The sequence below is a fragment of the Lacerta agilis genome, chromosome 16 (genome assembly GCF_009819535.1).
Source record: "Lacerta agilis isolate rLacAgi1 chromosome 16, rLacAgi1.pri, whole genome shotgun sequence".
NCBI classification, from domain to species: domain Eukaryota; kingdom Metazoa; phylum Chordata; class Lepidosauria; order Squamata; family Lacertidae; genus Lacerta; species Lacerta agilis.
In genome coordinates this window covers 34,986,654-34,999,386 of record NC_046327.1, presented here as the reverse complement: position 1 = coordinate 34,999,386, position 12,733 = coordinate 34,986,654, and the positions used below count along the sequence as shown (strand labels likewise).

At 44.6% G+C, this 12,733-nt stretch overlaps 1 protein-coding gene across 1 annotated transcript; it reads left to right on the top strand.

The window, feature by feature from the left end:
* The first annotated feature begins 275 nt into the window (after positions 1–275).
* Positions 276–5,284, top strand: EBP (EBP cholestenol delta-isomerase). The gene is made up of 4 exons (XM_033173641.1): positions 276–661; positions 1,648–1,684; positions 3,585–3,715; positions 4,994–5,284. Exons 1-4 carry the CDS (start codon positions 346–348, stop codon positions 5,203–5,205), a joined length of 696 nt encoding a protein of 231 aa, XP_033029532.1. The 5' UTR covers positions 276–345; the 3' UTR covers positions 5,206–5,284.
* The last annotated feature ends 7,449 nt before the right edge of the window (positions 5,285–12,733 follow it).

The following is a 12,733-nucleotide window of genomic DNA, read 5'->3' as shown; positions in this document are numbered from 1 at the left end:
TCTGGACTACTAAACAGCGGGGACCTATGTGTAAATCTGCTGGATAGATAACACATTGATTTATTTGTATATGTTGTATATCTGCCCCTTTTGATACGGGCTACAGTTCTAGCTTTCTGGACCCCCCATGACCTCAAATTACATTATCCTGTGTCCTTCTAAATAATAGTTCAAGCATTTCCCATAGTTGTGACAATGTTAACTCATTAGCCCAGAATCCGTATTCATTTCACATGTGCTTTCTAGTGAGTTAACACTCTTCTCATTACCAACTCTGTTTCTTTATTGCAGGCTGAAAGAGCATTCACCGGTTTCAGCAACTTGGTTTCGTTCTCTTCGAGTGCCATGGGGTTAGAAGCGAAGCCCCTTGCTGTTCCCCACCCTTACTGGCCTCGAAACATGGAGCTCCAGCACTACATCCCCAATGACATCCCCGTGTGGCAGATATTGACTTTCCTCTTCTCTGTCTCTGGGCTCCTGCTGATAGTGACTTGGCTCATAGCAAGATGGCAGAACAGGACAGCTACACCGCTTGGAACCTGGCGCTCCTTGGCTATCTGCTGGTTTGCCATCTGTGGCTTTATTCATGGTGTCATTGAAGGCTGGTTTAGCCTGTACCACAAGGAAATCGCAGGGGACCAGTCTTTTCTTTCACAGCTCTGTAAGACTGGCTTGATTTGGGGGGGGGGGGGAAGCATGAAGGGCATGTATGCAAAGCACCAGAGTTCTTCTCCCAGTTCTGGGGAAAGTATGTTGTAGCAAATTAAATAAGGGGAGAATAATAATAATAATAATAATAATAATTATTATTATTATTATTATTATTATTTATTTATACCCCGCTCATCTGGTTTGGTCTCCCCGGCCACTCTGGGCGGCCTCCAACAAATATTAAAATACAATACAAAGTCACAAATTAAAAACTTCCCTAAACAGGGCTGCCTTCAGGTATTTTCTAAATTACAGGTAGTTGTTTTTCTCTCTGACCCCTGATGGGAGGGCGTTCCACAGGGCGGGGGCCACTACCGAGAAGGCCCTCTGCCTGGTTCCCTGTAGCTTTGCTTCTCGCAGTGAGGGAACCGCCAGAAGGCCCTCTGCGCTGGATCTCAGTGTCCAGGCTGAACGGTGGGGGTGGAGACGCTCCTTCAGGTATACAGGACTGAGGCCGTTTAGGGCTTTAAAGGTCAACACCAACACTTTGAATTGTGCTCGGAAACATACTAGGAGCCAATCATATAGACTTTATTCAGTATCTATCCCGCCCTTTCTCCCCAAACCAGCAAGTAGCATTTTTTTTTTTTTTTTTTTTTTTGCAGAGATGTAATATCCTTAAATTGGCTTTGTTTCCACTTGGAAATTGGTGCTGAATTCGAAAGTCTGAACAGTTCTCTTTACCTGGGTAGTACTAATTGCTAGTTAGTGAAATAAACAAGCTTTTCTGTAGCACCTTAGAGACCTACTAAGTTTGTTCTTGGTATGAGCTTTCGTGTGCTGAAAGGATTTTTTGATTTTATATTTTGTTTTGACTATGGCAGACCAACACTGCTACCTACCTGTAACAAGCTTTTCAATTCTTGTGAAATTTTGTGCTTCTCAGCTTATTATTACCAATGATGTGCCTTGTTTTCTCTCCTCACTATACTATAGGGAAGGAATACGCCAAAGGTGACAGCAGATACGTCATGTGAGTGTCTGCTTTGAGGCGGTGGGATAGCTCTTTGTCTATATCGTAATGCAGGAAAAGGATTCAGTCGTGCAAAGATCCAGTACTGAATCATTTGAAACAGAAAGATGGGTGTGGGGGAGCACTAACAGCTTTCAAAGGCTATAGATGCATATTTTAAGCTAGATCTTATAACATGGCAGCCCATAAGGAGGTAAAGTGGGACAGCCTTGCATGGGATTACCCTGAGTCATTTCTCTTGTGTTTCCTCAGCAGAGCTTGCATTTTGGAGCAAATAATACTTTACCTGAGAAGCCACTGTTGTTGGCCTTAGATGGTTAACATTTTGCTTACTGCCTGCAGAATGATGGGGAGTTGTTAGTTAGCAACTGTTGAGTATTTGCTAAAAGCTTCCAGGGGATAGCCATGTTAATCCTTTGCGACAAGAAAATTTGTCTTATTGTGCCTTAAAGAAGAAGACATTTGTTGTAGCCCAGGGGTCAGCAACCTTTTTCAGCCGTGGGCCGGTCCACTGTCCCTCAGACCATGTGGTGGGCCAGACTTTATGGGGTGGAGGAGTAGGGAATGAATGAATTCCTATGCTCCACAAATAACCCAGAGATGCCTTTTTAATAAAAGGACACATTCTACTCATGTAAAAACATGCTGGTTCCTGGACTCTCCGTGGGCCGGACTGAGAAGGCGATTGGGCCGCATCCAGCTACCCCTGTTGTTGCCTAAGCTTAACTTGGAGAAACTTGGGCCTGGGGTGTCAAATGCAGCCCTTGAGGCCTCTCTGCGTGGTTCTCAGGACTCTTCCCCAGGCAACACCTCTGCTCCCCAAAACACACCCCTTGAGTTGTTCTGCCTGGCTGGAAATTGTCCTTGGACTCTTGTGTGCCTAGATGAAGGGGAATCTCTGACTTCTGGGCAGTTGCTGTGCAGCCTGTTGTACAAAGTCACATCCAGTTCCTCAACCAATTGAGGAATTAGAAAAGTGCAGAAGTACATTGAAGCGGAGGTAGAAAAGAAAATGTTAGTAATTAATTATGGAATATAAATATTTATAAAAATAGAAAATTCTTTCCAGTAGCACCTTATAGACCAACTGAGTTTGTTCTTGGTATGAGCTTTCGTGTGCACACGAAAGCTCATACCAAGAACAAACTCAGTTGGTCTATAAGGTGCTACTGGAAAGAATTTTCTATTTTGTTTCGACTATGGCAGACTAACACGGCTACCCACCTGTAATATATAAAAATGTTAAGGAGGAAAGAAATGTGGTTTAAATTAGATTTGGAAGATGAGAGGAAAACTGGAAATTATATGTTACTTTGAAGTCAACTGGTGGGGATCTGGGGAAGTCAGTTAAAAATTTGATGGATGTATGAATACCTGGCCCAGGAAAGGGGCGGGGCTTAAGCAATGATTTTAGTATAATATGAGGTTAAACGTGGAATGACTTTGTGTGCTCCTGTGAGAGGGGGATTTGGATATTTTGCTCCCCTTGGTGGGAGAGGGGGGGAGAATGAAAAGTTTAACCATGTATTGATTTGTGCTTATAATTGGAAAATCTTACAAATTTCTAATAAAAAAAAACAAAGTCACATCCAGAAAAAGCTCTGCTTGCTTTTCTTCCCGGCCCCACCCACCAGTGGAATGCGGCCCCCAGAAAGCTTTCTACAGGGTAGTGCAACCCTTGGGCCGAAAAAGCTCCCTGGCCCCCTCTGGCATAAGCATTTGTGGACTCAAGTCTGTTTCTTAATAATGCTTCAGTGCATCAGATATTGGCAGGTGTGTAAACAGATGGAGCAGGGGAGGTGGAAATGTGAAGAGTGAGACCAGAGAGAAATGCAGTGCAAAAAAAGTATGGATGCTTCTCGACCCCCAAGTGATTTCTATTTCACTTTTGTCCCTACAGATCAGACAATTTCACAGTTTGTGTGGAGACTGTCACAGCCTTCGCCTGGGGCCCCCTCTGCATCTGGACTGTGTTAGCATTTCTTTCAGACCAGCCCCATCGGTTCGTGCTGCAGCTGATTGTGTCGCTGGGTAGGTATATGAGGCAAACACAAGGACAGATCTCTAAATATTATGACGGCCGAGCTCAACTGCCTCCTAATCCCCTGTGCCTTTTCGCCACATGTTCTGCACTGGAAGAATGCCTTAAAATGTTGCTGTATGCTCCCTATGTTCCTGGCAACCATAACCCCTCACCCTTGTCTTTTCCCTCTCCCCACCCCAAACAATTAAGAAAATCCCAGTTATCTCTCACACATTCAATTACAGTTACAGGTAGGTAGCCGTGTTGGTCTGCCATAGTAAAAACAAAATTAATTTTTTTAAAAAAAATCCTTCCAGTAGCACCTTAGAGACCAACTAAGTTTCTTGGTATGAGCTTTCGTGTGCATGCACACTTCTTCAGATACACTGAAACAGAAGTCACCAGACCCTTATATATAGTGAGGGAGTGGGGAGGGGTATTACTCAGAAGGGTGGTGGGAATGGGTGATAGGCTGATAGGTGTGGAATATCTGTTGACGACTGTTAACGACTGCAATTGGGCTTACAGGAAAAGGCAAGGGGTGAGATGGCTAAAGATAGCTTTGTCGTGTATAATGAGATAAGAATTCAGTGTCTTTGTCAGACCAGGTTTCTCCATGGTTTTAAGTTTGGTAATTAGTTGCAATTCAGCAACTTCTGTTTCCAGTCTATTTTTGAAATTCCTTTGTAGTAGGACAGACACTCAATTACTGCCACTGGAAAACTAGAAAACTCATGAAACTAGGAAATTCGGGCTGTGTATCTTTTTTGCCTGGTTCTAATCCAGACGTGGGGAACCTTGGGCCCAGAGGCCAAATGTGGCTGTCCAGATCTCTTGTGTTTGGCACTCAGGGTTCTCCCCCAGGCCCTGCCCGCTCCTGTGCCAGACCCTTCACTGGCCCTGCTCAACTCACTTCCTTGTGTGCTCTTGTGTGTCTTGAATTGTGGCCATGTGTTTCACTTACCTGGCTGGAGAGATGTGTGTGAAAACCTCTGAAGTATTCATGACTTGAATGTAGACTTGAATGGGACAAAAACAGGAGTTGAAGTTGTTCCGCCACTCTAGACCATAGCTATCAACTTTCCCATTTTTTGCGGGAAATTCCCTTATTCCAGTGCCGTTTCCCACTGCAAAAAAGGGAAGGTTGACAGCTATACTCTAGACACACCCATCGCTGGTACGTGGCCCCCAGATGGTTGCCCATGAAGGGATGTGGCCCCTTGGGCTGAAAAGGGTTCCTTACCCCCTGATCTAATTGGTTGTCTTGTCTCTGCCATTCACTGCAGGCCAACTCTATGGAGATGTTCTGTACTTTTCCACCGAGTATCTCGAGGGCTTCAGTCACAGTGAGATAGGGCACCCGATATACTTCTGGTTTTATTTTGTCTTCATGAATGCTTTGTGGATCATCATTCCTTCTATCCTCATCCTGGATGCTTGGAAACACCTCAGCACTTGCCAGAAGATAACGGATGCTGGCAAAATCAAGAAGCACTGAGCTCTTGCATAGTGGATCATCTTGAACACATACGCCATTGGAGAAGCACTGCAATTATTCAGGAATTGGTTGGCTACTTTCTGGTGCCTTGTCTCGGTCCATTTCCTCCTCTGCCCCCATCGATCAGGGACATTCTCCTAGTATCCACCAATTAACCCTCCTCGGGATTAAGATGAGGGAAGCTGTAGGCCAGCAACAACTCACATCTCAGAATACTGTGGTTTTGTTCCCACAAAGTTCGTCGCTAGACACTGGAACATTAGAGGATGAATTTCTAGTGTGATTCAGCTCTCATGGGTTTAAGTTCATATACGAGACATGCTAAAACAAAGGAAAGACTGTAATTCTGCGAGCAGGTCCTGCATTGTTTTAGAAAATGTTATAGAGAAAAAATTGGACACTTTATAATTAAAATAATAGCCCTCTCCATAATTTCGTCACTCTGCATTTACCTGTTGAATGTGCAAACTGACTCCATTGAGGGAAAACAATATTGCCTTTGAAGTGTGGTAAAAGTCCAGTCTGTGGTGTCCATTCACAGTTGAAACGTATTGCTGGGCATTGCAGTGATCTGGTGATGAATATTTGTGTGTGTACCAGCCGTGAAAGCAAACTACAAAACTACATACTTGTTTCTGCGCTAGTAATTTATTCAAGGATCACCCGCCCCCCCTTACAGTGCACGGCAGCAATCCCATTCTGGAGGTTACCAGAGTATGGATAACTGGGGCAAGACTATCCTGTTTCAGGAACAGCAATGGCTGGCGAGAAGCGCTCTTGGGTCCTGGTGGCAAGAGAGACAGAGAGACGCAGCAATGGGGATGGGGATCCTGTGTCTCTGCAGATGCTGCAAGGACTACAACTCCCATTATCCCTGACCCTCGGCCATATGGGATGGGCCTGAAGAGAACTGGAGTCCAGCAACACCTGGAGAAACACTATGATTAAGATTTGGTTGTGTTTGTGTTGCTTACGCAATATGGTGAGCCGGCTTAAATATATTTAATCAATTAAGACATGCAGACAATAAATTAAAGTACAATGGATAATTTATTAGAGCACCAGATTCCATGTACTTTCTCTTATATCAAAGCAGTCCCAGACTTGTCTGCTTCTCAGCACCCAAAATCTATCAATGTCCAAGCGTATCCGAGAGCAAAGAGTTCCCCGCTGGCTCCAGAACACAAAGCAACATCTTGGCTCTAAGGATGGCATGTTCAGGGGCCTCCTCTGACATCAGTAGCCCAGGGGCAAGTCCAGCGTCCAGCCAAGACTATTGGGAAGCTTCCTGTTGCAACCATCTATCAAGCCACAGGAGGCCAAAACAGGTCCATAGTTTCCACCACCAAGAAGAGATGCTCCAGGAATGAGCTGATGGACACACACAGAATCCGGGCTTCATCTGCTCTCCATCGACTGCAAAAGAAAATAAGATATATATATTTTGTGTAGACTGAAACAGAAAACGTCAACACTTGCACTACACTGAAGAGTCCAATGAACATGCCACTCCTGCGAATATCCTCTTGGCAGACACTGGGCACCTGGTCCAATACATTTTGATACCAGAAAATATACTGTTTCACTAATTAATTTATTCTTATCATAGAACCACCTGAATGCAAAGGACTCAACAGAGAGGATGGGAGGAATTATTCTTATTATACTCCTCCTCCTCTATATAGTATCATCAGCATGTATAGCACTTTACAGAAAATACAAGGAGATCTGCATCCCACCAACTTTCATTCACTAGCAGTGGGCACAACCCCCACCCCTTGGGGAAGGGCCCCAGCTCAGTGGGAAAGCAGCCACTTTGCATGCAGATGGTCAATCCCTGGTAGGTCTGGGAGCTATGCCTATCTGTACCCCTAAAAAACTGCAGGTGGTCCTGTGCTAAATGGATGATCGGCAGATTCCTACGTCCCCAGGAAGTTGTCCTGTGTGAGCCTCACAGGAGGTTTGCAGAAACACGGATCCAAATGCAGGTCTTGGTCAGCACACCACTTTATTTTACTTGCACCCCACTCTTCCTGCAAGTTATGCTCAAAACAACCCTGCAGTGTAGGTCAGGCCAAGAACCAGGCTCATTCAAAAGGGTTCAGCTCCAAGGGCCTTTTGGCGGTTCCCTCCTGTAAGAAATGAGGTTACAGAAAACCAGGCAGAGGGCCTCCTCAGTGGTGGCACCTGCCCTGTGGAACGTTCTCCCATCAATGTCAATGAGATAAATAACTATACCACTTTTAGAAGAGATCTAAAAGCAGCCCTGTATAGGGACGTTTTAAATGTTTTATATCTATTAGAAGCTGCCCTGAGTGGCTGAGGCAACCTGGTCAGATGGGCGGGGAACAAATAATAAAATTGTTGTTTAAACCCTGGTTCAAGTCCAACATGCCATCCATTATGGCACCACCTTGTCTCTTGTGCAAGAGACCTTCCAGCAGGCTGCACCCAGGACTCAGAGCCCACCATCTGCCCCAACTGCCACCACACCTTGCCTCTTGTAGAAGGGGGTGCCTGGCCAGTACTCACACATGCAAGATGTCCTCCGTCACGTCCAGTTCCTTGCTCTTCCCTTCTTTGCGGAGCTCAGGCTCAGGGACCAGGGAGCGCAATCTCTGCCAATGATGATGATGGGAAAGGGATCCTCAGCTCACAGGTGTCGGGGTAGCGATAAGGAGCATAAAATGTACAAGAATGTTTGTATATTTAGGTTACTTCCTACAGTCATTCACACACACACACACACACTATATGTAAAAGAAGTAAGTTTTTTGTTCCCTATGGCAAGGAGTGCTAGGATGGGAAGCATCCATGTAATCCACCTTGTCTTAGACACACACCAGTGACCTTGCTTCATTTAGCTCTTAAGGGGGAGAGAGAGAGAGAGGTTGCATTGGAAGTAAGCGGGGACACCGCAGGGGCTTGAAACCAGGAGCGCCAACCACCAGCGTCTTTTGCTTTTTTTTTTTGGCCAATGCAAGAAGGTGAAAAGCAAAACCTGAGAGAACACTCTGAATACAGAATGTTCTCTCAGGAAAAAAGAAAACCCTTAAGAGTTATGAAGTTGCAGAAACACAATCGAGGTTTTATCCCTTGCCAAGCAAAGGATATTCACCTAGATGTGTTTACGTCACAGACTGCCATTAATTTGCAGGGCAGAACAGACAGACTGGTCCCAGTCTTCCAACTCTGCCTTTATGCTAAATAAATTTATTGCCATCAGTAGACTCATCCTCAAAATGCCTTATTTGCTTTTTCACACTGAAATCAGCAAGGCAACTGTTCCAGACAAAGGAAGCCGTTTCAAGCATTAGGTCTTAAAATGAGTATTCTAAATGAGAATTCTACCTTAGAAACATACGTAGTGGCGAACATTCAAATTTTAGTATTTATCAGAAACCCAGCGACTATCAACCCTATCGTGCAAGTTTTCACCAAAATGCCAGTAATACAATTTGGGTCAAATTCTATTTCTAATAAAGTCGCAGCATTTATGCATCATATTTCCTGCATTAAAGAGAAATATCTGTACCCCAGGCAAAGAAAACTGGTAGCTAATGCCCCCTTTATCTACAGGATTTAAGGGTACAGTTATCTATTCCAAAATGTATCACAAATGTGGGTTATTACGATTTGGTGTGGCCCCGCTCTGGTCATTAGTGGAACAATCAGCCACCCCCTTATGTACGAGTCAAAATGGCCAGAGAGTCAGGAATCATAACATTTCAAATATTTCCTCAGTCATTTTAGCCTTACCATTAGCAGACAAAATCTTCTGCCCTTTATGTACAGGAAAAAATGGTCCAGGCTGATCCTTCCTAATTCTGAATATTATGTACTTAAACATTTGCTGGACTTTTTTTGCTTAAAAGTGGCCGACAAAATGGTGAAAACCTCTACTCACTCCAATGCCTCTACCATTGCCATCAGTAAATTCATCCTGAAAATGCCTTATTTGCTTTTTCACACTGAAATCAGCAAGGCAACTATTACAGACAAAGGAAGCCGTTTCATGCATCAGGTCTTAAAATGAGTATGCTAAATGAGAATTCTACCTTAGAAACGTAAGTACTGGCGAGGATTCAAATTTTAGTATTTGTCGGAAACCCATCGACTATCAACCCTATCATGCAAGTTTTCACCAAAATGCCAATAATACAATTTGGGTCAAATTCAATTTCTAACAAAGTCGCAGCATTTATGCATCATTTTTCCTGCATTAAAGAGAAATATCTGTACCCCAGGCAAAGAAAACTGGTAGCTAATGCCCCCTTTATCTACAGGATTTAAGGGTACAGTCATCTATTCCAAAATGTATCACAAATGTGGGTTTTTGCGATTTGGTGTGGCCCCGCTCTGGTCATTAGTGGAAAAATCACCCACCCCCTTATGTACGAGTCAAAATGGCCAGAGAGTCGGGATTCATAACATTTCAAATATTTCCTCAGTCATTTTAGCCTTACCATTAGCAGACAAAATCTTCTGCCCTTTATGTACAGGAAAAAATGGTCCAGGCTGATCCTTCTAATTCTGAATATGTATGTACTTAAACATTTGCTGGACTTTTTTAGCTTAAAAATGGCCGACAAAATGGTGAAAACCTCTCCTCACTCCAACGCCTCTACCATTGCCATCCGTAAATTCATCCTCAAAATGCCTTATTTGCTTTTTCACACTGAAATCAGCAAGGCAACTGTTACAGACAAAGGAAGGCGTTTCATGCATCAGGTCTTAAAATGAGTATTCTAAATGAGAATTCTACCTTAGAAACATACGTAGTGGCGAACATTCAAATTTTAGTATTTATCGGAAACCCAGCGACTATCAACCCTATCGTGCAAGTTTTCACCAAAATGCCAGTAATAAAATTTGGGTCAAATTCTATTTCTAATACAGTAAAGTCGCAGCATTTATGCATCATTTTCCCTGCATTAAAGAGAAATAACTGTACCCCAGGCAAAGAAAACTGGTAGCTAATGCCCCCTTTATCTACAGGATTTAAGGGTACAGTCATCTATTCCAAAATGTATCACAAATGTGGGTTATTACGATTTGGTGTGGCCCCGCCCTGGTCATTAGTGGAACAATCAGCCACCCCCTTATGTACGAGTCAAAATGGCCAGAGAGTCGGGATTCATAACATTTCAAATATTTCCTCAGTCATTTTAGCCTTACCATTAGCAGACAAAATCTTCTGCCCTTTATGTACAGGAAAAAATGGTCCAGGCTGATCCTTCCTAATTCTGAATATGTATGTACTTAAACATTTGCTGGACTTTTTTTGCTTAAAAGTGGCCGACAAAATGGTGAAAACCTCTCCTCACTCCAATGCCTCTACCACTGCCATCAGTAAATTCATCCTCAAAATGCCTTATTTGCTTTTTCACACTGAAATCAGCAAGGCAACTGTTACAAAGGAAGCCGTTTCATGCATCAGGTCTTAAAATGAGTGGTACGTCTACATATGAACGGGATCTGTTCCAGAGCCCCGTTCATACCCTGAGCAGTCTGCAACCCGCAGCGCCGCTTCTGCCCACGCGTGGGTTGCGATTCGGCGTGCATGCGCGTGACGTCACTGTGCACGTCCATGCATGCTCGACCTGCCGAACCCGGAAGTACTCCGTTCCATTACTTCAGAGTCGGCGCTTTTGTATCCCATGTCATTCGCAACCCGCAATGAACGCAACCCGAGGTACGACTGTATTCTAAATGGGTATTCTACCTTAGGAACTGAAGGAGGATCCAAAATGCTGGCATGTTTGGAACCTTCTGGATTTATACACATCTGAAGGAACAAAAACTCCACAATATTTTGGTGACCCTCCTCTGCAGTTGCCCAGTAACAACCATTAGGTATAATACTCTCACCCTTGGTTGAGAGCAGATCCAGGTGCTCTTGGAAGAAGCTTGTTTTCTGGATCCGTTACCATCAGGGTTGAGACCTGCTTTTGGCACAGAAACTGCCTTGGTCCCCCTGTGCGATTACCTCTGTCGAGAGAGAGATAAGAGAAAGCGCTCAGTGACCTGGAGTGCCTTCCATCAGCTTCGGCTTGTGCCCCTATCTGTTGCAGACTGCCTTTTCTGTGATGTAGGTATGATGTATCTGGGGGGTGGTCTTGGACTCCAGGGCAGGCAATTTAAAATATCTATATAAGGGTGTAACGAATCGGGTCTAAGTTAAGGGATTTTCAGAAACCCACAGTGTTTTATGAGTTAATGGGCACCCCAGTTTGAGTGGCAGATATCCCATGGGAGGCGGGACATTCCACTCTTTAAAAAAGGAGGGAACAGCCGTTAGAGTGGAAGGAGTGGTGACTGGAAGAAGGAGGGCGTGGGGCCAGGATAGTGGTGGGTAGGTTAGGTTAGGTTAGGATACGTTGAAGATGTGTATATGATGCTGAAAGAAAGAGTTTACACTGTTAGGAAACTAAGCTTATAAACCATTACTGAAACCGTTATGTTCTGAAAGAAATAAAGACTTATTATTGTTGAGCTAAGAAAATATCGTCGTTCATTGGGTCCAGGGAGTTATGTATGCTCATGAGGAGGTGAACTCAGGGAAAGGACAAAACTGACCTGCAGGGTGATAGTTTGTGTCTTGGAGTTCCCTCAGGAGGGGCTAGCGGGCGGAAACCCTGGTATTGCCACAGAGTTGCTAAGATGGCTTAGCTAACTGATATAGTGAGGGATCTAATGAAAGAGAGACCCCGAACTGTAGGCAAAGAAGAGTTTAACCCCTGAAGCCCAGAGCACAGGATATAACCAGCTACGGCCGCTGGACAGGAAAACTCCCATTACTAAGAGATCCCCAGATTATAAATAAAAGGGGATTGAAATCACAGACGGACCTCAGAGGGACAGGTGGGGTGGATTGAAATTTGACCGAGAACACCTGATTAGAAATTCACTTAGTAAGAAGGGGAGAGTGTGAAGTGGAGGTACGTCGCAAAGGGCTTGCATGCATATCTCTGGGTTCCTCCTCCTCCCTCCTGTGCCTGTGGGGAGCACCCTGTTGCAACAGCTTTTAATAAAGATCAGGCTTAACTAGCCGCCTTGCTTTTCACTAGACTAGAACTCTGGTCTGGTCTCTGTCATTTACTAGCCGGTAAGGGCTTCCAATTGTGCTCTGCCGGAGGTCCGGGCTGCCTCCCGGAGAAGGACAACTTTTAACTCTTATTACAACAGTACACTATCATAAGAATATAAAAAGCTGACGGAAAGGGATCCCTGACGGTCAAGTCCAGTTGTGGACGACTCTGGGGTTGCGGTGCTCATCTCGCTTTAATGGCCGAGGGAGCCGGAGTTTGTCCGCAGGCAGCTTTCAGGTCATGTGGCCAGCATGACTAAGCCGCTTCTGGCGAACCAGAGTAGCGCACGGAAACGCTTTTTACCTTCCCGCCGGAGCGGTACCTATGTATCTACTTGCACTTTGATGTGCTTTCAAACTGCTAGGTTGGCAGGAGCAGGGACCGAGCAACGGGAGCTCACCCCATCGTGGGGATTCAAACCGCCGACCTTCTGATCA

Bases quoted from the DNA above. Each gene is read 5' to 3' on its own strand.
- EBP (XM_033173641.1), top strand. From the start codon at position 346: ATGGGGTTAGAAGCGAAGCCCCTTGCTGTTCCCCACCCTTACTGGCCT. The intron at 662-1,647 runs GTAAGACTGGCT...ACTATACTATAG, and splicing joins GTCTTTTCTTTCACAGCTCT to GGAAGGAATACGCCAAAGGT. The intron at 1,685-3,584 runs GTGAGTGTCTGC...TTGTCCCTACAG, and splicing joins GGTGACAGCAGATACGTCAT to ATCAGACAATTTCACAGTTT.